Source organism: Equus asinus, chromosome 30, assembly GCF_041296235.1.
Source record: "Equus asinus isolate D_3611 breed Donkey chromosome 30, EquAss-T2T_v2, whole genome shotgun sequence".
NCBI classification, from domain to species: domain Eukaryota; kingdom Metazoa; phylum Chordata; class Mammalia; order Perissodactyla; family Equidae; genus Equus; species Equus asinus.
Window position 1 is genome coordinate 23,120,940 of NC_091819.1, and position 25,036 is coordinate 23,145,975.

Consider the following 25,036-nt stretch of genomic DNA (forward strand, 5'->3'; position numbering starts at 1 on the left):
ACTGGCCACGCAGCTGCTTGTGAGTCCCCAGACCCTCGCTGGACAACGACCAGGTGCCAAGCCGGGTGCTTCGCGCCGGGACCAGGCTCAAGACAAGACAAGCTCTCTGCCCTCCGGACGCTCCTCAGAAGGAGGAACACAGAAGGGGTTTTGCAACCAGGCAAACTCTGGATCTGGATCCCTGCTCCCCCTCACCACTCAGGCCAAAGTGTCTGAGCTTTCTAAGCCTCAGTTTCCCCATCTGTAAAATGGACACTATCCAGCCTAGTTCGTGGAGTTGATAGGAGGGGATGAGAGGGGCGTAGAGATGTGACCGCCCAGCGCCCTGCACAGAGCCAGGCTCCAGAGGCACCCGCTGCATGGGGCTCCCCAGCCCGCGATGTGGGGGCACCCCTCTGCGGCCGTTCCACGTCCTAAGCTACCATGAGAAGGTAGACCACACACCAGTTTTGAAGAATGTTTTAAACCCTTGGTAGATTAAAGTGTTATCAACCTGGCCCCCATTCCCCAGGGCCCCAACGCGATCTTCCAGCTTCCTAAGCCCCCCACCCCTCCAGCCCTCGGACATTCCCGGAAGGCAGGGTCGGAAGGAGCACACTGCAGACGGGCCACGGTCTACAGCGTCTTTATTCAGGACGGGGCAGGGCCGCTGCAGTCGGCTCCACAGGCACCGCCGCACGCAGGGCTTCGTAACAGTTCAGTTTCTCCAAGGTGTTGTGGGGAGAGGGGTGCAGGGGGAGGGAGGACCCTCTGGGGAGTCCGCTCCCCCAGCAAAAGGCACTAGCAGGGGCGAGCACCTGCTTCTTCCCAAGCAAAGGGCCTGGGTTATATACATGCGGGGGGGACCGGACGCAGAGGATCTCAAAGCTAAATACAGCTCAGGGTGGAGAGAGTCCATGGTGGGAGGGGGGGTGGGGGGGGCAGGGCTGCGTCCAGGCTCTCTCCACCAAGCGGGAAAAGAAGCTCAGAAAGCAAGCAAAGCTTGAAAGGAAAAACAGAATCCAGCCTCTCAGTCTTAGTGTTTTGTGCAATTTAAAAAAACCGACAAAATAAATATAACTTAAAAACTTCTTACATGACACTAAAGGCAAGTCTGGGACAAGCAGTTCAGAAACCTTCCTCGAATGCTAAGCAGTGCTGAAACACCAAGAACCTCCCCCCGGGGGGCCTGCAAGGATATGGCAGGAAGGGTGCCCACTGGCCCGTACGCAGGTGCACACAGCCTGTCCCCCTCTCCTGGCACTTGCACAGCCGGGACCCAAGGAGTGCCTGCCTGGACCAGGACTGGGCGGGGAAAGTCTTTCAGACCCCTGGGCAGGGGGTTCTGGGAAATTCCCTTCCAGGATCCATCTATGCCACTAGGACAAGCAGAAGAATGAGTAGAGAAAGCAGGTATGGATGAGGAGAACCAGCACGCAAATACCAAAACCCCCAACCCCCTGTACTAGAATACCCCTAAGAAGATTCCGCTGCCACGTCTATAATGTAACCCAAGGCAGAGTATTGCCAATATGAGGCCCCATGGGCCTCCTTTAATAAACAAATCATTTGCACCTTAGCACATTGTTTGCAAACAACTGCTGTCTGCTTAAAGTGCATGGAAAGTTTGTTCTCTGAAGTAGGATAAGCTGGTCCCTGTATTTTTGTTCATACCATTAAGCTGCTTTCGCAAACTTTTTTCATAGCTAGAATGAGGGTAACTTCTGGCCAGCCCATAGTTGTAGAATCTCTACATCTGAATTAATGACGCCCCTTCCCCACGGTAGCTGAAGCCGGGACCACCGAGATCCCTTCTAACCCACCAGGGACTACAGCTCTGACACCCGAGCTGGCTCTGGGGCTCCTGCCTTCCAGGATCACGTGCTGTCACAAGGTCTCTGGTGCTCAGCCGGGGTGGGGCGTGACCTTTAGCAAGTCAGCCCACACAGGAGCTCACCACTGTTTTGAACAAGAGCCAGGAAGTTTAAAAGTGATTTCCTTTTTTAAAATCTGTACTTATACATCCTCATGTGTCCCACCCTCCACCCCCACCAACCGTCACTCACCCAGAATGAAAGGGGAAACGTACATGTCACATGGGAGAGTCAACAGTTCCCCCAGAGACCCTGGGGTGACGGGGGAGGCCCAGGAAGCCCTCTCTCTGGACTGGTCCCCCACAGGCACACACACCCGGGTACAGACTACTGCCCCATGTCCCCGAGGCAGCTCCCTGCGAAGCCACTGGCCCCAGTGCCTGCTGGCCCCGGGCCAGCCAGAGCCCCTCAACTCTCAGAGCTCCTGCACCACCAGCAGCGGAGGAGGGACCTGGGCCACAGCTCCAAAAGGCCACAGGGCCAGAGCTTTGTTCTTAAAAAGTCTGAAAGGCGAATTTTACATTCTTCTCAATAATGGAGACTTACTTGCTTTACAATTAACATAAGGGTAACAATTGGTTCCCCAGGAATCTTCAAGCCACCTAGAGACTCCTGGGAGAGATGCCCAGAACAACCCTGGCATCCACACATACCCCAGAAGCTGCCCACACCACTTCTGGGAAACGCGGGGCTCAGGCCTTCAGGCTGTAAGACTAATTTCAGGGGGAAAAAAATGATGCCACTAAACATCCTCCTGCCTCCGCCCTGCCCGGCGCTGGCCTAAAGCGCTGCCCCGTAAATACAGGGACACTGGACCCCATGAAAGAGCCCCAGGGCTGCAGGCAGGGCCACGGATGGGCAGCAGGGAGGTGGGGAGGGGGGCATGGGAGGAACACCCTCTGTGAGGTCCGTCTTTCTCCCCCTGGGGCTTCTGCAGGGGCTCCCTGTGCCCTGGCCCACTCCTACCCAGCCCCCTGGACCTCGCCACAGCAAGGCAGGGGGTGGGAGGCACAAGGGGCTCTGGGGGCTGGCTGGCACCCCCGGAAGCTGGGGTTTGCAGAGCAGCCCTCGGAATTCATGCGCCATAATCACAGATGGAGGAACGTAGCCCCTGCCTGCCTGCCCCACCCCCCAGGAAGGGCTACATCAGAGAGCACAGCCAAGTCGGCTCCTGGGTCTGGCCCAAAGCTGGAGGGTTTCAATACCGGATGGGTGGGGTGCCTGCTTTAGCAGGCCTCCAAAGGCCACCACGGCATCTCTGGGAGTCCCTGTGCTGCTAAGCAAAGGGCACTTTATTCACAGCTGGCATGCGGCTCCCATGGTTTTGTGCCCCAACTACCAGGCACCTGTTGAAACAAGGGAGCTCTTACAGCCCTCGCCCCTGGGAGGATGGGGCAGGATCACGCTGTGCTTGGCAGCAACGCTACCAGAAGCAGCCACCAGGGGGCAGCAGGCCCCCACGGGCCCCAAGGCCACCTGTTCATCCCTCCATGTCTGGGGCCACTGACCCCTGCCCACCGGGCCTGGGGTCGGGGCTTTTCTCTTCTAGCTGGAGATGCTATTTACAAAGAGAAGTGGAAGCCCAGGCTCCAAGCCCTTCAATTAGGAAACCCACCAAAAACCTCATCGCATCTCCTCTGCTACAAAGTATCTTGTAGTGCCATTCGGGAGGGTCAGTTCGGAGTGGGGGGCACCCAGGGAGAAGTAAAGGACACATTCAGGAGAGGGAGCACAGGCAGAGAGGCGGCGGCCAGGGCGGCGGCGAGGGGGGACACAGGGTGGCCTCAGGGCAGCGGGGCATCCGAGCACATTTCTGTCAGGATGTCGATGAGGTTGTTCAGGCCCGAGAGGTAGCCGTCCTCCCGGTTCCCTTCCTGCCAGGGGACATCGTGTTGCAGGGTCTGGCCCTCCGGCAGGGGTGTGGTTTTCCCAAAGTCGATCATCCACACCTTGGCCTGTTCCTTCTTGTCGTGGATGAAGAGCAGCGAGCTGCCGATGACCTGGAGGGGAACAGGGAGATGAGGGGGGGGGCCCGGCTGGAGCCTCCGGACCCCGCCCTCCACAGCGAGGAGACTTGGAAAAGCCTGAGGCCTGAATGAAATGGGGAGAGGTCTGCTCAGGCGGGGCCCAGAGCCCGCAACTCCATCCCCCATGCTCACTTGGACAGCAAAGCCCGCCTGAAAGTGGCCAGGCCAAGGGCAGAGGACATGGCATTCCAGAGCAATGACCACCCTGTGTGTGGGCAGTGACAGGAGGATGTCCAGGACGGCAGAAGTCCCCAGCTCCGACCCACACACTTTCTGCTATTTCAGACCTCAGCTAAGCCTTGGGGCCTTAGCCCTCCCCTCCCTGACACCCTGAGTAATTGCTCAGGTGAAAGGCGGGGGCGCCACAGAGCTCCCACACTCTGTACCCAAGGGGCAGAGGAAAGAACCCTGTCCAGATGCACACAGCACCCCCAGGAGGGCAGGCAGTGGGGCCCAGATCGCCCCCCATGCTGGCCGCAGAATCCCCTGCGAATCCTGGGCAGACAGGGCCTCTGAGCCTGGTCCCTGCCTATGGTTTCCCCCGGGGACAGTGGGCACCAAAGAGCCCTCCAGAACACATCCTCCAAACCCTCCCCTGGGTCACCCACGTGGGGGCAGCAGGAGACAAGGGGTGCTGGGAGAGGGTGACAGGTCATCATGGTTCCCGGAGCCCGGAGCGGGCCAGGGAGCCGGGAAAAGGGGCTGCCCCCTCTCAGGTGGGAAATGACAGAAGCCCCAGCTAAGCTGGTCTCCTTCTAGACCTGAAGTTCACCAGTGAGCTCCAGGAAGAGAACAGCAGAACCATGCGTCAAGAATTAATAGTACAGGTGCTGAAGAAGGGAAGCCAGGGCTGTGAGACAAAGCCGGGGCTGCCGGGGGAGCGTGGCGGGGAGGCAGAGGGGCCTCTCCGTCCAGAACAGGAGGTCACAGGCGGCTCTGCGGCCTGAAGTCCTTCCAGGCTCGGCCCCCAGGATAGGGCAGGCAGGCAGGCAGGCTGGAGCCGAGGGAGGCCCTGGCAGGCTGGACAGGACCTTCCACCAAGCTGGGAACACAGAGGCCCCAGGAGGAGCCCAGGACCCGGGACGCGGGGCTTCAGCGAGGCCAAGGGAAGACAAGGGCATTCCAAGAAGAGCCAGACCAGCACAGCCACTCAGGACACACCCCGGCCAAGTGAGCCTGCCCTCTGCCCGCCCATCAGGGCCACCACATAGAGTGGGACAGGGCCACCCTGGCCAGGGGCAAATTGGGGATAAAATCCAAGGGCAAGGCCGGTGTCCACCTGGAGGAAGCGCCGGCCGCGTAACCTGCACAGAGGTGCTAGCCCACCGCCCTCTGGGCACACTCCCTGGCCCAGAGCCCCAGGGCCCCTGTCCCCAGCTCCTTGGGCGGGATCCACAGCCCTCTCTGTGGGCCGGGCTCAGCTGAGGCTCCCTCCATGCAAGATCCTGGAGCAGCTGCACTTAAGAAGGAGCTGAAAGGAGTGGTGGGATTCCTGCTTCACAGGCCCCCGGCCACAGCAGCCATGTCTGTGTGCACGTGTGTGTGTGTGCACGCACGCACGTGCGGCTGGGGACCCTGGACTGCCTGATGTCAGGATCTTTAAACTCCTCACGGGAAGCGCTGACAATTCGCAAATCCCCTCTCAGGTGTCTCGGCTCCTTGTCTGCTGCCTCCTGTCTCTGCAGACGAGGGCAGAGCAGGTGGAAGTTTCCAGGCCTGCTACGTTGGGGGCTACCTGAAGACCTGACCCCCTCTTGAAGGTCTTGGGTGGTGATGAGGGGTTACCTGGCTACTCTAGCAAAGTAACTCAAAGTAACTCTGCTCAAAGTTTCCCTAAGACCCTTGGGTGTGTGGGACGGAAGTCCTGCCACGCCCCCTGCGATGGACAAGCCTCAGTGGCGGGACGGACAGGGTTATGACCACAGCTCTCAGGCAGGATGGCCCCATGTGGTCATCCCACGGGCCTGGCACAGATGAGTTACATCGTGGTCCCTCCACGTAGCTGAGGGGCCTCTGGCCACGGTCATCCTGAAAACACCTCCGGGCTTCTGGAGCAAGCCGGTCTGTCAGCATGGGAGCCTGCAGACACACCCGAAGGTGACGGCCAACCACACAGAGCACGTTGTTGTCTGCTCAAGGACAAAAGCCAGTACATACCTCGTGGCACTTGAAGAAGGGAGAGACTTCCAGGGTGGCCCGGATGGCCTTCAGCCGGTCCCGGTAGGCGACCTAAGAAAGGAAAAGTGACCAGATTTTTAAACACTTGAGGGCAGGGGGTGGATCGTAAGCCCCGTTTGGCCCACTGGAGTCACCGAGTGTCAAAGTGGGAGGGACCTTACACCCTGCTCATCTATTCCAACCTCCTCGTCTAGAAATGCAGGCGTGGAGGCCCAGAGGAGGCGGGGCAGCCGGGCTCCTGGGCCCAGGCTCCCTCCACCGGGCACAAGCAGGAGGTGTGGGCGGGCAGGTCCCCAACAGCCACGTGGCCTCCAGGAGCTCCTCGCACGAGGGTGCAGTTTATTCTGGAAAGCCGGCTGTGTCAAGGCCGAGGCTGAAGAGCCGGTTGCCATGGCAGCTTCCTGAATACCAACTTCAGTGCCCTGACATTTGAAAGGACAGGGAAGGGGAGCCACAAACATCCCTGCTAGTGGCCTCCCCACAGAGCCCTTCAGCCCGGCTGAGCTGTGCCGGCCCTGGCGCCACGGGCAGCCTGCAGCACGGGCACACGTGGTCCCTCAGTGCCCACCGGCACCAGGAGTGCCCCTCTCGTCTCGGCCTTGCTGAGGGCTGGAACCTCCCGGGAGGTGACCCAGGAACCAGGCGCAGGCCATGGAAGAGCGGGGTGCATGCCCATGACTGAAGCCTCGGCGCCGGCCAGGAGCCAGGGAAGTCTCCTGGCTGGAAAAGGAGGGAGGAGACCCTGTTCCAGCCGGTGCTGAGTCGCCCCAGGGAAAGGCCATCTGGGCCCACCCCTGCCCGCGCTGCAGCCCTGGGAGCCTGTTGGGGAGAAGGGGCCTCTCACGGGTGCTACAAGGCCCACGTCCGGGGTATGCCCGGATCTCTGACTGTCACAGGGAGCCCTGCCTCGGCTGGGAGGGTGGGGTCCTGATGCCAGGGGTCAGAGCATCTGCCCAGCCTGCCTATTGCTGTGGCCATGAATGTGAATCACTTAGTCGCCAACTTGTGCCACCTGCACCCAGGCTCAGAAAGCTGTCGGTGCTCACTGGGGAGGGTGATGGGACCCCCACGCACCCTTCCCTCCTCAGCCGCACAGCCTGGGAGAGGCCCAGCCAGGCTGGCTGGGGAGGCACCGGGAGCGCAGGGACCAGCAGGCTGCCGGCCGGGCCCACGCGGGGCAGATCGAGCTCTGCCCTTTCCTAGCTGTGTGTCCTTGACCTCTCAACTTCCTCTTCTGTAAAATGGGGACAAGAACGTCCACCCAGAGGGCTGCGTGAGGATCTGACGAGCATGAGCACGATCCTTAGCAGGCAGCAGATGCCACAGAAATGCAGCAGCGGAAAGGACTGCTCTTAACAGGATGGAAGAGGTTTCTGGGAGCTGTGTGGCTGATGGCCGAGGGGCAGAGGGTATGGGTGGCCACTGAGCGGGGCTGATGACCACGTCACCTTCCTCCTCACCCACCAGCAGAAGCTGGGGGCCAGGACTGTCTGTGTGGGCACCAAGGCCGGGATCTCCAGAGAGGACACAGTTTGCCCTGCTCGAGAGGCTGTGCGCTGGCTCCTGCAGGGGCCCTGACTCACCAGGACGTTGCGGTTTCCTTTAGTGAATTCTCTGAAGGCCTCAGTGACCTGCTCCCGCGTTTTGGTCTTCTTGAAGTCCCGGTTCACAGAGCCGTCTTCCTTCTGAGAGGGAGAAAGACAGCCCGGCCCAAGACGGGGTCAGCAGAAGGCCAGGGGCAGGTACCACGCTCATCCACCCAGCGGTCCGAGAAAGCCGCTCTGAGCCCAGGCCTGACCCCTGGGCAGCAGGTGCCCACCTGTGGCGCAAGGGGGCAGAAACAGCAGAGGGCGGCCTGTCCTGGGCCCTGACTGAGGAGAACAAGGAGGGCCATCAGTGCCCCGGGCAGAGCGAAGACGAGGGGAAAGGCCTGGAGGCATGAGGGGCGCTTGGGCCAAGAATGGAGGAGCTCATGAGTGTGAGCAGCAAGGGATGAAGGAGGTGGACGGGCCTCGGCTGCCACTCCAGGGCCTGGGCTCTGGAACCACAGTGCCCAAAGGTCCCTACTGTCCAAGGCACCCTCCCTGGCCAGTCAGGAGAGGCGCTCCCCACCCCAAGTCCAGCTCGAGTCCCTCTGTAAGTTAAAGTCTCGGTGCAGGTTCCCTGAAAGCCAGGACGTGACACTGGTCCGCCCTGTGTCAGAGATCGTTCCATCTTCTTAGCCAGGCTCTATGTCTGTTCCAAGCTGTTCCGGGACAGCACAGAGGGCTCAGCTCGTCCAGGAGGGAATCTGTTCTTTAAGGACAAAGGGTGAGCAAGGATGGCCCCAGCAGGAGCCCCCACCCATGGGTCTGTGCCCCACCAGCTCAGAGGTTAGTTAAAGCACTGTAGCTGCCTCTGAAAGAACAGGGGTGACCCTGGGGCAGAAGGAGAGAGCCAAGGGGTGGCAGGTGACCCCTCTCGGCTGAGCCTTTCCCACAGGGCCTCGTTAGCGGCGTTTCCCAGACAAGGGATGGAAGGACAGGTTGAGCGCTGACACAGACAGCTGGCTCCTCTCAGAGCTGGTGGCCCTGAGCCCGAGAAGACAGACTGTGGGCTGTCCCTGAGCTGACAGTGGACAGAGACCAGACATCAGTGTGAGAGGAGAGGTAAAAGGAAGGGTGGACGGTTTCAAACAGATAAAGGGGGGAAACGAGCATCAGGGAAGCAGGATGAGCGTTATCATTGCATCTCGTCTGAGGGCTGGATGCAAAAAAGAGACAAGCTGGTTTCAGAAGACAGGGAAGGGGTGAATGGCTTTCTCAGCCCTGAGCTTGCGAGCAGCTGTCCCGAGAGAAGGTGGGCACTCTCCCCTACACTGCTGTCGGCAGTGAGGCACCGCCAACCAAGATGCCGTCTGCACGGGGCTGCGGGAACCTGCCCGGCTCAGCCTGCTCCAGAGTTTGGGCTCCTGGCCGCCCATCCCTGACTCCAGGGCTGGACAGTGTGGGCCAAGAAGGCACAGAGAATGGAGACCAAGAACGCTCAGGAACTGCTCTGCAGGGACGGCTGTCTGAGACCCTGAGGGGCTGGCGCCTCACAGCCCTGCTCCCCGGAGGAGCCCTGTCTGAGCCTGCCCTTCCCATCTAAGGGCAAGGAGGTGTAGGATCCGGATGCAGACAGGGCCTACTTAGGCCCTTCTTGGGAGACTGGGGAGGACAGAAAAGAGAATGAGTGGCCGGGAAGTTGGGGCAGCCTCACAGAGGTATTTGGTGACACAAGAGTGGTGCTCAGTCCTGCCTGCCCGAGCAGAGCAAGAGTCCCAGCTCACACGTCAAAGGCAGCCAATGTGCCCCCTCCCTTGCCCGCATCTCACGGCCAGGCCGCGGTTTTCAGGTCCCGGGTAGAACAGGCCAGCTCCCCTCACTGGCACCCGGGGAACAAGCTGGCTCCTGCGTGCTGCTCGGTGCCGGCATAGTCTGGGCTAAGTGTAGAGTCCTTGGCAGAGGGCTGACCGCTGGGCAGGGCTAGAAGCCACTCCGCTCAGAGGTCCCAGCCCCGACGTGGCCATCTCACCTGCACCCAGAGTGAGGAGCACGCCTGTTTCCCTTATGTCTGGCCTCAGCCTCTGCAGGGGCCAAACAGCAGCCAGGACCCTGGGGTGAATGTCAGCAGAGCCCGAGTGCCGGTTCCTTCCCACCAGGGAGCCAGGGGCCCAGGCAGCCTCAGACCACACCTGGCTGGGCTCACCTTGATGCCCTCGATCCTGAACCCGAGGGTGGCGGTGGAGCTGATGGTCTCCCTCCACTGCATGTACCGCGGCTTGGTGACAGCCCGCTGGGCCTTCTCCTCCTCGGTCGGGGCCTCAGGGTCCACGTCAATCATCTTCTGGTACATGTCCTTCCGGAGGCTGGGTTTCTTGCGGGCCTTGGTGAGCTCCTCCTCCAGGTATGTCCTGTGTGGGAGGGGAGGCGACATGAGGGCCGTTGGCTGGACCGCGGCTGACTGGTGCCTTGCCTGAGGGCCACAGTCAGCTTAGTCAAGACCCACTCATCCAAGATGGGCTCACGCCGGCGCCAGCTCCTGATGAAGGAGAATAGGGCGGGCGTGCTGGATGGGAGCCGCTTCATTCCACGCCCCCCGAGGAGGCAGCCTGACAGCCCGAGGAGCTCTTCCTTCTGGGGGGACCCTCACAGGGCCAGCAGGGGAGGGACGAAGGAGGCAGGGCCGCTTGTCCTGCTGCCCCTCCCCTCATCCTTGCTGGGGTGAGGGTGGGAGAGGGGGTAGGGGCAGGGTCCACTCAGGGCCCCAGCTGTCCCCGCTTGGTTGCCTGGACCCCTCCACAAAGCGAGGGCTTCCAAAGCCCGTACCTGTGTGGGTGCCCCCACCCCACCCCTCTCCCCAGTTCTCAGGCGGCCTGAAGGGTTAAGCCAGCCCTTAGAGGGCTCTGGCTCTCCAAAGGGGGGCGATCTCTAGTACAAAAGTCAGGCTGGAGGGTGCCTCTGAAAGGGCCACAGCGCTGGCGGGAGAAGCCCAGGACCGGGAGGGGGAGTCTGGGGCTCCTTGGCCTCTGTCCTAAGCGGAGATGCGCCGGCTCATCCTGCCCCATGGGCACCAGGCCTCAGGCCAGCCCACGCCTCCTCTGACCTGAGCCCCAGCCCGAAGAGCGTGAGAAAACACGGCCGACTATGTTGCTCGCTGTCCCGGTTGAACCCCTGGCCCCGGGCAGCTTCCCTCACACCCGTCACCAAGCTAAGCTGCGTGAGTGCCCCCTGCTGCACACACGAGTGTACTGCACAGCACCCACGCATGCCCTCCCCCTTCCCTGCTCCCTTTTAAACCTCCTCCTCCCCCACACCAGGCTCAGCTGCCGCCCGTGACCCTTCACGCAACAGAAATCTCAGCGTCAGCTGCAGTAAAGGGAAGTCTTTGCCCCTGGCCCCACGTGAGTGGCAGCTGCCCATGAGGCCCCCACTCTCCACCGGCCTCACTCCACCACTTCCCACCGCACCTTCTCCAAGCTGCTGGTTTGGGACCAAGAACAGATGGAACGTCAAATCCATGACGTCTTTCAAAAGTGAGTTTTCAGAAACCACTCTATCAATTGACGTAAGAAAAAAACCCAAACCCTTGGGTGTGAACTTGCACCTGGTCATGAAGGACCTTCCAGGAGGTGATGAAGACTGAGAATGTCCACCAGCCCTTGGTTGTGCAATCGCACATGCACCCATGCACACGCACCCGTGCACACACACTGCTGTGTGTGCAGAGCTGGGTCAGTGACGACGAGAGCTTCTAGGCAGAGCTGTGACGCAGATACTTCTGCACGGAGTCATGCTGACGTCTGCCGCACTGGCCCGCACATGCGCATGTGTGTGCATGTATGTGTGTGGCTGGGGCAGGGGCTGGCCATCCAAATGCTCCCAGTGCACTGCGGGGGCCTGCACTTCTGCAAAGAGCCCTGAGTAGCTCCGTCAACAGGAAGCAGGCCTCCTTGTCAAATCCCTTCTCACGGGGGCCTTACTCCACACAGGGCCCCGCAGCTCATCTGGGCAGTCACTCACCCCCCGGAGACGAAAGGGGCTGGGCAGAGATGCCCACAAGGGTCGCCAGCCTCCCCACTGCCCTGACCCGCTGGCCCCCCAGCCCCAAGGGAAGGCCAAACCTCCATCTCACAGCACAGGGCTGCTGGGGGAAACAGCAACTCAGGACTAAGTAAAGGGCGTCTGCCTCTCAGGAAGGAAGCAAGTCCAGGGGCCAGCGGGCGACACACCAAAGCCACCTGCAGCTTCCAAAAGGGCAGAGGGGCTGGAGACCGGCTCTGGGGTCCAGCCGCCAGCCCCTGGTCCGGATGTCAAGAAGACACTTCTGACTCTCAGCGGCAGGTCATATAACACACAGATTTACAGGATCAGATCTAAGAAAACTCCCCAGGGCAGAGTGAGCGTGTGTCCACGTGGAACTGGGGTCCCAAGATGCCCCTAGTTCAGGACACCACGGGTGCCTGCATCCCCTTTTCCTTAGGGGAAAGTGTGGCCGGGGCTCGGTTTGCTCCTCAGCTCTTCCACCACTGTGACAAGTCCGTGACAAGTCCGTGACAAGTCTCAATCCCTGATGCCCAGGACTCCGTGTCCGTGGTGGCCCAGGGCTCCAGCCTCCTCCCTCTGGCAAGCACGGGCCACACTCTGGTGATGGCCATGGACTGCTGGTCTCGGAAGAGGCTCTGAGGGGAAGGGTTTTGGAACAAGCCAATTGAGAAAATGCAGGGACCCACAGAGCCCCTCTGGAAGCGCGGGGCTGCAGCCAGGCTGGATCTGTAGTTGGAGGCCTGGTGCAGATGCGAGCTGTGCCGCTACCCAGCCGTGAGGCGCTGATGAGTCCCTTAACCTCTAGTGTCAGAGTCCTCTTGCTCAGACTGCCCCAGGGTGGCCTCTGACCCCTGGAGGAGCACCTGGCACAGCACTCAGAGCAGAGAAAGATCCGTCCTTGGGCTCCGTGAGGCAGGGAAGGTGGAACCGGGCTGGGACTGGTTCTGGGGAGACCAACCTCCTCCCCTGCACACGGGGCCCCTCTCTCGCCCCACTACCCCCGCCTCCAGGCCCTGCCCAGGACTGGGTTCAATGTGTCCCAGACTCACTGGTCACTCTAGGTCTCTGAGAACCCTGGGTGCAGTGGGACAGAAGCTGCAGGAGGCAGGGAACAGGAGGCAGGGGACGGAGGCAGCCTTGGGTGGGGTGGAGGGGCCCCCCAGGGAACACCCAGGTACACCGGGCGGCCTTTCAGGACTGACTGGCCCTGTTCTTCCCACGGGGTGTACGCTTTTGGCCACAGTCTGAGTGAACACCAGCTGGAATATTCATGTGTCTCCTCTTGAGAGGGCGCATCTGGTGCACAGGGCAGGACCTCTGGGGACAGAAATAAGACTCCGGGGAAGAGCAGTGGCCAAGGCGTGGCTGGAAGGACCTTCTGTCTCCTCCCTGTGGGCTGACTGGGGGCGGGAGGGGGCCCTGGGTGGAGGGAGCGAGGGGACCCGGGGCAGTGCCAAGCGCCAACGGGGGGACCTGTACTTCCTCATCCCCCGTGTCCCTGCCCTGGGGCAGCGCCAAGGAGCGAGGGGAGAGGAGGAAAGGAAACCTGGCTGGTTTGGCCCGCGTCTCTCCTGGCCTCCGTCTCTGTTTCTCTTAAGCATGCACACACGCGTGTACACACACACCCGTCTTTCCCAATCTCCCCTTAGAAGAAATAAAACCACTGAAACCAGCCAAAGCAAACAGAGGCGGGCTCCAGCCTGAGCCCTGCTCCTTGGGGCCTGGCCTCCCGGCGAGCAGGGCCGCTCCGTCTGGGCACCTGCGGCCAGGCGACTCTGTGAGGCCAGCACAGAGCCCTGGACACCAGGTGGCCCACAGCCTCAGAGGACTTCACTGCCCTTCCCCGCGGGGGACAGAGCCACATCCCGGGATGGAACGGTCAAGTCTGAGGGGGGATGAGAAACTGTGCAGCTAAACAGGGTCCCCAGCTCAGGGTGGTGGTTCTCAGGCCCGCCTGGCTCTGGTCACTATCTCCTTCCCTCGCGGTCCACTCTTGGCTCATGTCTCTGGGCAGATGCCAGGGTGAGCCTGACGCTGGGGGTGGGTGGTGGAACCCAATTCCACACACAGGCCCAAGCAGCCCTCTGGTCTCTGTGCCTTGCTCCCGGGCCCTGGAGCACTGCCACCGGGCTGCGGCCACCCTCAGCACAGTCCACCACGCGGGCAAGCTGGTGCGCGTCGCCAGGGCCTCTCCAGCTCCTGGGCCCCCTCCTCTGCGGCCCTTGTATGGCCGACACAAGTCTTTTTTGGCGAACCGACATGATCTCCTGAGCAGCTCTTTTCCCACTCACAGGCACGGGGGAGGAGGGCGGGGTGAGGACAGCCTCTGGTCTGGTCGGTCTCCCCTTGCAGCTCATGTAACAGGGAGCCACCATCTTGCTACCCCCCAGCAACCCCACCGGACCAGATGTGCAGTTCTCTCTGCTCTCTCCCTGGGGAGGCTCAGCACTGAGCCAGGCCCCTTTCTAGCCCCACCAGCTACTGGTTCTTGTACTCCCTCCGCCCCCAGCTCACCAGAGAAGGAAAGAGGCCAACAGGGGCATGGCCAGGGTCCCTGTCCCCTCTGCACATCATGTGAGACGACTGGTGTGGGGATGGGGTTCCAGTGGTCCAACCGAACCCCCAGGCCTCCCTCATACACAGGCCTCGAGGACAGCCCGGCACGCCCCAGCCTCCCGGAAGCCTTGGACGGTGTTCCCGGTGAGCGTGTGTACTCACCTGATGCCCATCTTGCAGTCCATCACGCAAGGCGAGTCGAAGTCGGCCAGCAGGTCGTCCATCTGGTTGTACCGCTCCCCGTCCTTCACCACGTCCCCGTGGTAGGCAGGCACGAAGGGCTTCAGCACGTCGGCCATCAGCCGGTCCAGGCAGCGCTGCTCTGACTCACAGTGCTTCTTCAGGATCCGGCCGTTGGCAGCCGCCTTGAAGCTCCCTGCAGGGCAAGGTGGGAGGAGGCCCTTGGTGCCCAGCCTCAGCCGGCAGAGATGCCCGCCCTGCTCCAACCCACCCACCTGACTGCCCCCTCGGTCGTCATGCTTGGGCCTCTCGGGGGTGCTGGAGGCCTTGCTGAGCCTGGGGCTGAAGCTGTGCCCAGGTCCCCGCTTGTGGACCAAGCACTTTAAGGGCAGCGGGTACAAGTTCCAGTCCCCCCACTCACAGGCTGCAACCCTGGCCGGTTCCCCAACTTCCCTGACCCCAGGCTCCTCCTCTGCAGATGGAGGGACACCAGTGTGTTAGCAGGGCTGAGTGAGAGGTCTGTGCCAAGACCTAGTCACTCTTCTCTGTACCACTGGTACCATCCCCACCCCCATCCTCAGCCCTGCTTCTCAGGCTGGGCAACGAAGATGTTTTCCAGTCTCAGTGGAGGAGAGACCCTGGTAGGACTGGATTCAGTGCCAGGATGGGGAGACTGGCTGAGAAGCGGGTTCTTCCCAGCCACACTCCCAGGTAAGTATTTAGGAAGGGGGCCCATCCAGGTGCCTTGGGCTAGGCCAATGGGTTGGGGATATAAAAGAAACAGCAGACCTTGTGCTTGCCTGGGGTCATGAAGGCCAAGTCCACGGTGGCCGCTGAAATGCCCCTGGAGGATGATGTATGCCAAAGGGCCCCCCTGTGTGGGCTGGATGGTTCTGGGGCCTTGGCTTTAGGTGTCCCGCCTCCTCTGTGGCTCATGGGCCAACTGGAGACCACACAGCTGACCTAGCACCCTGGCCACCTGTGCCCAGCACTGCACACTGTCTGCTGCTTGTGGCCGTCACTTGTCCACATCTTCCAGCAGCTACAAGCTCCTTGGGGGCAGGCACTCTGCTTCCATTAATGTGGTCACCCCTAGGGCCACGGTGATGGGGGCATACAGTAGGCGCTCAGTGAAGTGGTTAGCGCTGCCTTTTTGTCCAAGATGACAAATGGCAGGCAAGCTATAAGACTGAGGATTTCATCTGTTTTATTGAGTTAAATTGCAAGAGACTGGGAGAGAGAAAGAGAGTGCAAGAGACAGAGACTGAGGAAGGGGGATGTGTGTGTTTTGGGGAGCAGGTGGCACAGACTGGAGAGAGTGGTTGTCTGCCTGCATTTTCGGGCGGTGATAAGGCCACATCTCACAAGTGTGGCTGCAGTTGCAGACAACAGCGTCTCTCAGGGAGAATCTGTGCAGGATGCTGCCATCCCCGAGCATCAGGGCCAGATAGATCCGCCCCCCACACATGCTGGGTGAGTCCCCAGAGAGCCGATGGTCCTGTTGGGAAGTCCGGGAGGGCTGCGGCTACCTGCGTGTCCTGCCAGCTGGATCCAGGGGTACTTCTTCTTGAAGGACATGACAAAGGGAGACCAGTGCACCATGTTCTTTATTTTCCTCCATGACTTGCTCTAGAAAGAAGCAAACGAAGAACTCTACATTAGAAAGAGGACTACGACTTTCTGGTTAGGATGAATGCAAGGTAACTCACTGCCTATGGCCACAGGATGAGAAGAGCCATGCCCACAGGGAAGGTGTCCTTCGTGGCTCCGAGGACCTCACCTCTGTCATGTATGCGGCACACAGTCAGAGCAGGCTTTGCAAAGCCTGTTTTTACAAAGAGATTGAGCAAAACACCCAGAAGCAAGGAGACCTTTGGGGAAAGGGTCTGACAGCTCCGGGGGATGGGAAGAGAGAGGAGTCAGAGTGTCCTGAATCCAGGGCTGACCCCATCCCACGCCACTGCCACGTCAGGGAACAACTAAACCCACACTGCCCTTCTCCGTGCCCCTCTCGGGGCCTCAGTTTCCTCAACTGTTCAGTGCGGGATAGACAGCTGGTCCACCAGACTCTGGGGACGGATGGACACTGCAGTGTGTCATTTCACATTTTATTTGTAGACGCGATGGCGACAGTGGCTCCTCTTGCCTGTGAGCAGTTTTAGGAGAGACTAAAGGGAGTTCCCTGGGGATGGCACCCCCGCCCCCCCGCCCCCGGCTTCGGTGCACACAGGGGTGAGCCAGCCTGCAGGTCTCTCGCTGCACTGCACTTCTCCTTCTCAGGGTGTTTCTCAAGTAAAAACCGTGTTTGTGGGGGGGAGGGGCTCCTTGGGCAGAAAGCAGAACTAACATTTATTGAGCACCTTGTTATTTTATTTTCACAACAAGCCTGCAAGGCAATTATTGTTATTTCCATCCATAGAACCTGAGCCTCAGAGTAGTAAGTGACAAAGCTGGCATTTAAACCCTCATCTATAGGAATACTTGGAAAAAAAATCCTCTTTATCCCCAGCAATAAACATTTCTCAAGAAAAAAATATCCCCAACTCAACCTAAATAAGAATGGGCTGGCGAGGTGAAGACTGAGTGTCCTCATGAGCCTCTGAGAGAGTGAAAGGAACCTGAACAGAGAAGTATTTCGAGTTCCCAAGAAAGCACATCCCTGACCAGCATGACCATGGAGAGTGAAAACCGCACGGTGCTGTGCTGGAAGGGGGAGCTGGCATTCTGCACAGGGAGATGAGGGGTCCTGCTTGAAGACGCAGCTCCTCTGTCCCCGTCCGGCAGCACCCAGCGGTTACCCTGAAGAGACTGGGTGGGGGCCGGCCCAGTGGCAGAGCAGTTAAGTTCATGCACTCTGCTTCAGCTACCCAGAGTTGGCCAGTTCGGATCCCGGGTGCGGACATGGCACCACTTGGCAAGCCATGCTGTGGTAGGCGTGCCACATATAAAGTAGAGGAAGATGGGCACAGATGTTAGCTTAGGGCCAGTCTTCCTCAGCAAAAAAAGACGAGGATTGGCAGCAGATATTAGCTCAGGGCTAATCTTCCTCAAAAAAAAAAAAAAAAAACAGAGACTGGATGGACTCCAGCTACTGGAACTCAAGGTCAAATCAAGGTGAAATCAACCTCCTTTTTTTTTTCTCTTTGCTGAGACTCAGCTGCTTCTGTCATCAAGCGTTCAAGTCAAAATGTGTTCAAGGAGAAGCCTTTCTCTACTGAACCTGGTGATAGTTATCCCCGTCCCAGAAACCCTCACTCTCCCGCCAAGACCTAGTCTATCACTGAGTGAGGGCAGTGCTCTGCTAGGCCATGTGACCAAAGGGCCAGGCCTTTACTGGTAAGGGCGTTTTTCCTAGATCTTTCTGATGGAGATGACAAAGAAGGCTGAGAAGGCCAAGGCACTTCTTATCTAAGCACACAGAAGGCTGAACAAACAATCGGGCAGACGCGGGAGGGCAACAATGGGAGACCCCACTACACGAGATGGGCCGGTGGGGCAGACATGGGAGGGCAACGATGGGAGACCCCACTACACAAGATGAGCCGGGGGTGGCCTGTCCACTCATGGTGAAGACATCACGGTAGGTCCCCAGGACATGGGCAGAGCCGGTCACCACGTCCCCACAGAGGGGATGAGGGTCTGACAGGTTTGGGGCAGGTGCAGAGGGGGAGGGCAGAGTGTCCTCAGTCTGGGGCTGGCCCCAGCCCACACCACTTTCCCATCAGGGAACATCTAAATGGACACTGCCCTTCTTCATGCTCCTCTCGGGGCCACCAGCGCCCAGCTGCAGTGTGTCGTTTCACATTTTATTTGCAGACACGGTGGCAACAGCGGACCCAGAGCAGACGTGTCCCGCGGCCAGGCAGGAGCCACGCAAAGCTGACGACTGCCAGGAAGGAAGGAGCTCATGGAGGCGGTGCCCAGCAGAGGCAGGCTGGGGCCGACTAAAGGCGGAAAGACTGCTCCAGGCAGGTGGCCTGTGCGAACCGCGGTCAGGGACCTGTAGCTGGAGCAGCAGGGACCAGATCTGCTGGGAATGGGCGCTGGGAGCAGAGGGAGATGAGGACTAGCAGGCGAGGCCAGCTCTGGATGCCAAGCCGGGAGGCCTGGGCTCAGGGGCTGTGGTGTGGGGGAGGCAGGCCAACCTGGGCCTGAGTCCCAGCTCTGTCTCTCCTCACCAACCAACCTTGAACAAGTTCCTGACCCTCCTCGGGGGCCTTATTACCATATCTGTAAAATGGCAATGACACCCAGATTCCCTGGATCTCAGGAGATAGAGCTATGAGATTGTGAGCACAGGGTGTCTGGGGAAGAGACTTAGCTCTCTGTGTGCAAAGGGGGGGTACCCTGAAGTGACCCCAGGAGTGGTCAGCCTGGTGCAAAGCAGGGGTGTTGCCACAGTTACTAAAGAATAAAAGAGCACAGAGCCTGGAGCTGGGTCAGACCCACCTGTGGATGCAGCTTTCTAGAGACCAAGGGGGCACGCTGGGCAGTGGGCCTGCGGCCCTGGAAGGCAGACACTCACTGAAAACAGCAAGGCTCGGCCCAGCAGGGGCATTTGAAGTGGGAAACCTCTAGTTCCCGGACCTCACTTCCGAGTCTGCAGACCAGGAGTCCAGCAACGGGAGGGGGGCTCCAGAGCGGGGGTGCTCTGACAGTGCACGGGACCCGGGAGCCTGCCATCATCGCCAAGCTCTGAGCACCGGGGCCTCTTTCTGTTGAGCTTCCCCTCCACACCTTCTCCATGAGGAAGCATTTCTTCAACACGAAAACGGGCCCCACAGGCCAAGGCCATACGTCCTCCCACCCCCAGGCTGCCCCCGCAGTGGAGGGCGGCAGAACATTCCACTCGTGCGCGTTTGCACACCAGGGGACGTGTCACTCAGCTGGCAGCAGCACTCGGGGACTCCCCATGGTTTTAGATAGCAGCACCGGGCAGTACCTAAGGTCGCTGCCAAGCGTGAAACAGAAAAGCACTTCCAGGTCCAGGGCCAGGCCCCGGAAAGGGGGCCGAGGGGCAGCCCACCCCCTCCCTCCCCAGCCCACAGGCGCAGATGATGAAAGGGCGGGGAGGTTACAGATGACCAGCTCCCTCTCGACGGCTCGGACGCCACGGGACCCACTCAGGAGCTGCTTTCCAGGCGGGGGGTGAGGGCAGGGGGTGCTGACAGTCCCTCCAAGCCCCTCACTGGAGGCCCCTGGTCCTCAGAAACGGATGCCAGGCTAAGACAGGCGATGGGCAAGAAAGGAGGGCAGCCTGGCAACCTGGAAGAACCACCTGGAAGAGGTGTTTACCACTCCCTGCTCTGGCCCCTACCCTTCCGCTCCCAGGAGAGGCTCAACGCCCTCAGTTCCTTCTCCGAAATCCAACCACAGACCCAGGCCTCCAACTTCTCAAGCCAGGCCTTGGGCAATACAAAAGCAGCCCTCAAATGCCTCGAATGTGGTGTGGCAAGGGGTGCTTGTCCCCTCCCCTGGGGCAGCGCTGGCTGCCTACTGATTTCACCGGCCCCGTTCCTTCCTCACCTCCAATCATCGAGGCATCTGGACCCCCTCTCTGGACCCCTCCTGGAAGGACCCCAAAGCTCCATAGGCCTGGCAGGTCCCTGCCGGCCTCTGAGCTGCGGGTCCTCACACGTACACCTGAGGAGTCAGATAGCTGACTTCGGCCAGGTCTACTCTGACACATTCCTTACTCACACGCAGATCTGGGGACCAGCTGATCTACAGGATGAGCTGGGAAGTTATTCCTCAACCTGCTGAGCTTTACAGAGCAGAGGGAACAGCTCTCCGAAACTCACCGCCAGCTGGCACGGCTTTTGTCATCCCCCTGGGAGCCGGGAGGGCTCACTTCCCTAGATGTGCAGCACGTCCCAGCCGGCCTGCCAGCACGGGGCCTCGTGTGTGCATTCACGACTCTCATCGTCTATGGAGCTCTCACTGGGCGACGGGTGCTTTACGGCCTCATTTCCGGTCTTCATCCACCTGATGATAGACAGGAGCATCTTCTCTAGAAGATGAAGACCCAAGGCTCGGCAGGTTGGGTGGCTTCCCCAAAGTCCTTCCAGTCTCCAGCCGGGCCGGTAGGTGCAGCTCACACTGGGACCCTCAAACTCATTCACCAATTTGCCAATACCAACAAGCGAGGCTCCCCACCCACGAGTGCTCCTTCCAGCCCTGAGAGTGCTGGGGGAGGCAACGGGAGAAAGAAGAGCGAGTAGGAAAGATGACAAGATGTCTTCAAGGCGGCTCCCCTGGGCAGCCAGGCCATTCTGCTCAGGGGGCACTGCTGGCTGCTCTTTCGGCACAGGAGCCCACAGCCTTTGGCGGATGCTCCACAGCCGGCCACCAAAACCCCAGATAAGCCCCGTCCTGGGGCTGGACAGGTGCCACTTCCAGCTTAGTACCACATAACACAAGGCCCTCCCGAGACCGATCAGACCAGCCAAACGCTTTTCGACCGCGGCTGGAATTCTGCACTTGGCATGCTCCCAGGAGCACTTCAAGCAAAGGGCAAGCACCACAAGCACCTCAAAGCTGATCACCTGCTGACAGGTAAGGGCCCAAGAGGTGGGCTGGAGACACACGGCTCTCACTTTGATCCTGTGCTGGGAGGTTAGGCCAACTGAAGACCAGATGTGAGGTTTTTCGGGCAACACCTCGGGTCCACGGTCTTCGGGAAGAACCTGACACAAACCCAGAGGGGACTGCACTGCTGGGGAAATCAGCACAGGGCTGGCCCCACCCCGTTTTCTACCTGAGGGCAGGGCAGGGCCTTCCCTGGTGTCTGTCACAGCCCTGACCTTGCTCTGTAAGAGGTGGGGGCTCATGCTGTACTCTGGCCGCACAGGAAAGTGTGGGACCTCCTTTCACGCAGAGCAGTTTAGAAGGAAAGGATCTGAAGACGGACAGACGGGGATGTGGTCCAGACTCAGAGTGGCCTGGAGACGTCTGGTGTTCTGGGAGTGCAGTCCCCTCCCCTTGTACCTCACTTGACAGGAGCTAAGGTATTCAGGGAACGTGGAGAGAGACCTGTTCTGGGAGAAAGACACCTGCCAACAGCGAAACCCCAGCCCTCTTCATGCTTGAGGCGACAGAAGTCACAGGAAAAGGGCGTTTCAGACCAGGCAAACGCCAGCCAAGCCTCCTCCAGCCACGGCCAGCCAGCCCGTCCCCACAGCCAGATGCCGTCCTGGCCACGGCACCTGCCAGTGGGAGCCGGCACCCACAGGAGGCGCGGGGCAGTGCACATCTCTCACCTTCCCTCTTCCTCCTGCCCACAGATCTCTGGTCTCACAGCAGAGGTGACTCCACTCCCCAGAGGCCGGCGTCTCCGTGGGGCGAGCTCCTTCCCGCAGCCGGCGGAGCTCAGAGCACACAGGTCTCCTGCCTCCCGGCCGCTGGCTCTTCACCCCTCCTCTGGCCCTGGGCCCGGAGCACCTGGAGCCCGGAGAGCCCAGGGCAGAAGCCACCCACGGGCCAGGCGCTGCTGGGGCCCAGGCGCAGGCCCAGGGAGGGGCCTGGGCAGTCCTCTGATTCCGTGTGTTTACCCAGAGCAGATTCCAAGCCTCCCTGTGACGCTGATGGCTCCTGGGTAACTGCCATCCTCGGCCGGTTCTCCCAGTCAGGCATCCCCTCACGCTGCAGGAGACGCGGCCTTAAACCAATAAAAGGGCTGACTGGGATAACCCGGAGGTCTGGCCTTTGTCTTCCACACAACAGGCAAAATGGGCTGGTAGAAAGGAGGAGGAAAGGGATCCAGGGAACCAGAGCCAAGGCTGGGGATGAGGGGCCTCTGGCCACCCTACTCCCAGGACGCTTTAACTACTGTCAGGATCAGCTGTGGGGCTCAGTGCAAAATGAAAACACGGGCCCCTCGTCCCTGATGTGGAGAGTGTCAAGATGGGGGCGGCACAGCCCCGCAGAGGGCCCTCGATGACTGCATGGCTCTCATGTCCAGGAAGCCAGCCTGCCTCTGGGGTGGAAAAGAGCCCGCTGTCAGGCGGTGGCAGGTCGCCCTGGGCCTGCACGCCTTCTGGGTCCTGACCTGCTTGGTCTCTGCCGACGACCACAGGTTGCTCCATGGCTCTTCAATGCTGGGGGGAGGGGAAGGCTTGAGGCTGTCCTTGAGGGGCTCACAGCAGCCCCCCAAAAAGCCCTGGCAGGAGGGATGAGGATGGTCCCCGGCCCTTCCCTCATTCATCTTCCGCACGTTCTTTAGGATCTGGCTTTGCTCTGCCCTCCCTCGTGGCTTCCTTCTCGTCCGCTGAGAGGTGAGCAGGACCCGCACGGTGTCTGAGCCGAGGGCCAGCCCAGCCTCCCCAGGAGGGCAAGCTGCCAGGGCCAGCACCGTCCCCTCCTCAGCTCGCACACAGTGCCTTTGGGGTCTGCTTCCTCTCTCTCTCCAGCCACCGCCTGGCCCTCCAAACCCACACTGTGTGCCTCTACTTTCTGCCCTCAGCGATTCTTCACAAGAACGGCCACAGAGACACAGGACTGAGCTGACCCCTACCCCGCTCAGGTGCCCCCTTTTCCGGAAGCCCTTCCTCTGGGTGTCCCCCAAGTGCCTGGCGCACACCCGCACCCCAGCTCTCATCTGGGCGAGTGGGAGTCGTCCCGAGGCACCTGGCCCCACCGGGCAGTCGGCAAGCCCTCGCCCGGGGGGCTCTGGAGGCGGCCCTGCTCAGCCAGCCTCACACGGTCCAGGAGGAGGGCGGCAGATCCCACAGGCGTGCGAGGCCTTTGCTGGCCAGCGGGGACCTGTCAGAGCCCCCGAAGCCAGGCGAAGCTTCCAGGCAGGCGATCGCAGCTCCCTTTCTCTTCAAGGCCCCGGCCGTTCCTCTCCCATCAGCCACAGCAACGCCCGCACCGTCTCCGAGAAGCGGGCATCCTGGAGACAGCTGCTGACAGTCCCGCGTCTGCCCCAGGACGGCGGCCCCTCCGCCCGCTGACTCTGCCAGGCCCGCCGCTGCGGCACGGCCCCGCACGTGGAGGGAGGGGACACGCGCCCAGCCTCCACCCGGGCTCTAACGCCCTCTGCCTCTGAGCCGGAGGGGCAGCCCGCAGCCTCGGGTGTCGCTTCCAGAGGCGGCACGGCGCAGCGGCGCACAGTCCAGGTCTGGGAGGTGGAGGGACCCCTCGCTCGGCGCCCTCCCCGCTGCAGCCGCCAGCCAGCCCTCGCGCCTCTCCCGCCCTCAGTGTTCTCGTCCGGGAACAGGGCACCATACCGTCGCCCGAGCCCCGCCCGCCCCAGGTTGCGGTGAGAACCACGGGGTGATGCAGAAGCACCCGCGCACTGTGAGCACCGCGGACCCCAGCTCTCCACTCCGTTTTTATTCCTGGGTCTCTGTTTTCAAACTGAAATCGTTTTCTCCTCCAAGGCATGGTAGATCAGCAAGAATCCAGCTGGGCACTTCCAGAGGGTCAAGCTGTCGCCGGGCGCAGGAACATGAGCGAATTGCGTCTGACTTGCTTCCAAAGCTTCCCCGCGGATGCTGCGGCGCTGGGACCCACGGGGCGGCTCCCGGGCCTTCGAGCCCCGAGACTCGGGAAGTCAACGCCCGGGGCCAGGACGCCAGCTTCCACCTCAGAAGGTCAGAAAAGCTTCCAAAAGGAGAAAGAAGAGTTTCCCAAAAGGACCCCAATTCACAGACGTGGGACTCCCCCAGGTACCACCGAAGAACAGTATTTTGGTGGCAAACAGTGCCGTTGCTGAACAAATTTTCATTCTATAAACGCTCTTCTTAATCTCCTTCTCACCTGAGCTGTTCCCCAAGTTCCTACTTTTTCTTCTAGTACTTCTTTTTTTATTTAAATAGTTTGATCACTTGGCTAACTTTTATTTTTAGAAAATTATAAAGAGTCTCCTTTTTTTGTTTTTTTTGAGAAAAGAAATGGGGGGAGATCACTAAAATATCAGAAAAGGGAAATTATCTCTGGACCCTGTGACTCTCCAAAAGAATATTGCCAGAATTCTTTGCTCTGTCACACATGTGTGTATGTGCATGTGTGTGTTGGTCAGTGAGGATAAACTGGTTTGTCAGGGCAAAGAGGCAAAGAAATCACATTAAATGCCTAACATATCATTAGGTATTAAGCTAATAGCTCATGTAATATCCTCTCACAACACTGATATGTTATCTCCATTCTGCAAATGATGAAACATGTTCAGAGAGGTTAAGTAACTTGCTCAAGGTCACACAGCTGCCTGGTTTGCACCATTTAATTCTGATGATTTTGTTTTGCTTCAGGCAACGAGATAATGGGACCCTCATCACCTCCCCCTGTCCTGGGGCTATCTCCCCTTCCCCCAGTTCAAAAACAGTCTCAGATAAACAGCAAGTGCTTTGTCAGAAGAGGCACCTTTCAGATGGGGGTGGCCTGAATAAAGACCTGCCCTCTTTCGAATGGGTTCCAGGAGGAGTCGCTCCAGGACAGCCTCCCTGACAGCCGCTTGGGGAAGGTGCTCACAGTGGAGGAAAGATGCCCCCGCCCGGGGAAGGTTTGCTCTGCATCCGCGATTTTGTTCTGTCCCTGCAAAAGTCTGAGCGAAAGTCACTGAGCTGTCCATGTTTGGAAAAATGCTTTTTTTTCCTTCTTCTTCTTTTGGTCTTTCTAGAAAAGCAGCTAGGGTTTCCCTAGTGAGCATTCTTTCCTTCGCAGGGGAAAGGCCTGG

General features: G+C 60.0%; 1 protein-coding gene across 2 annotated transcripts in view; it reads right to left on the minus strand.

Moving 5' to 3' along the window:
• Nucleotides 1-609: 609 nt before the first annotated feature.
• ITPKB (inositol-trisphosphate 3-kinase B) overlaps nucleotides 610-25,036 on the minus strand; it is a 98,488-nt gene continuing 74,061 nt past the window's right edge. For both annotated transcript variants that reach the window (XM_070501706.1, XM_014865113.3), the window contains exons 3-8: nucleotides 15,891-15,990; nucleotides 14,344-14,557; nucleotides 9,788-9,992; nucleotides 7,642-7,743; nucleotides 6,038-6,109; nucleotides 610-3,853 (exon numbers count right to left, since the gene is read on the minus strand). In XM_070501706.1, the coding sequence (XP_070357807.1) occupies nucleotides 3,638-3,853; nucleotides 6,038-6,109; nucleotides 7,642-7,743; nucleotides 9,788-9,992; nucleotides 14,344-14,557; nucleotides 15,891-15,990 (909 nt within the window). In that variant the 3' untranslated portion in view covers nucleotides 610-3,637. The remainder of the gene's footprint in view (nucleotides 3,854-6,037; nucleotides 6,110-7,641; nucleotides 7,744-9,787; nucleotides 9,993-14,343; nucleotides 14,558-15,890; nucleotides 15,991-25,036) is intronic.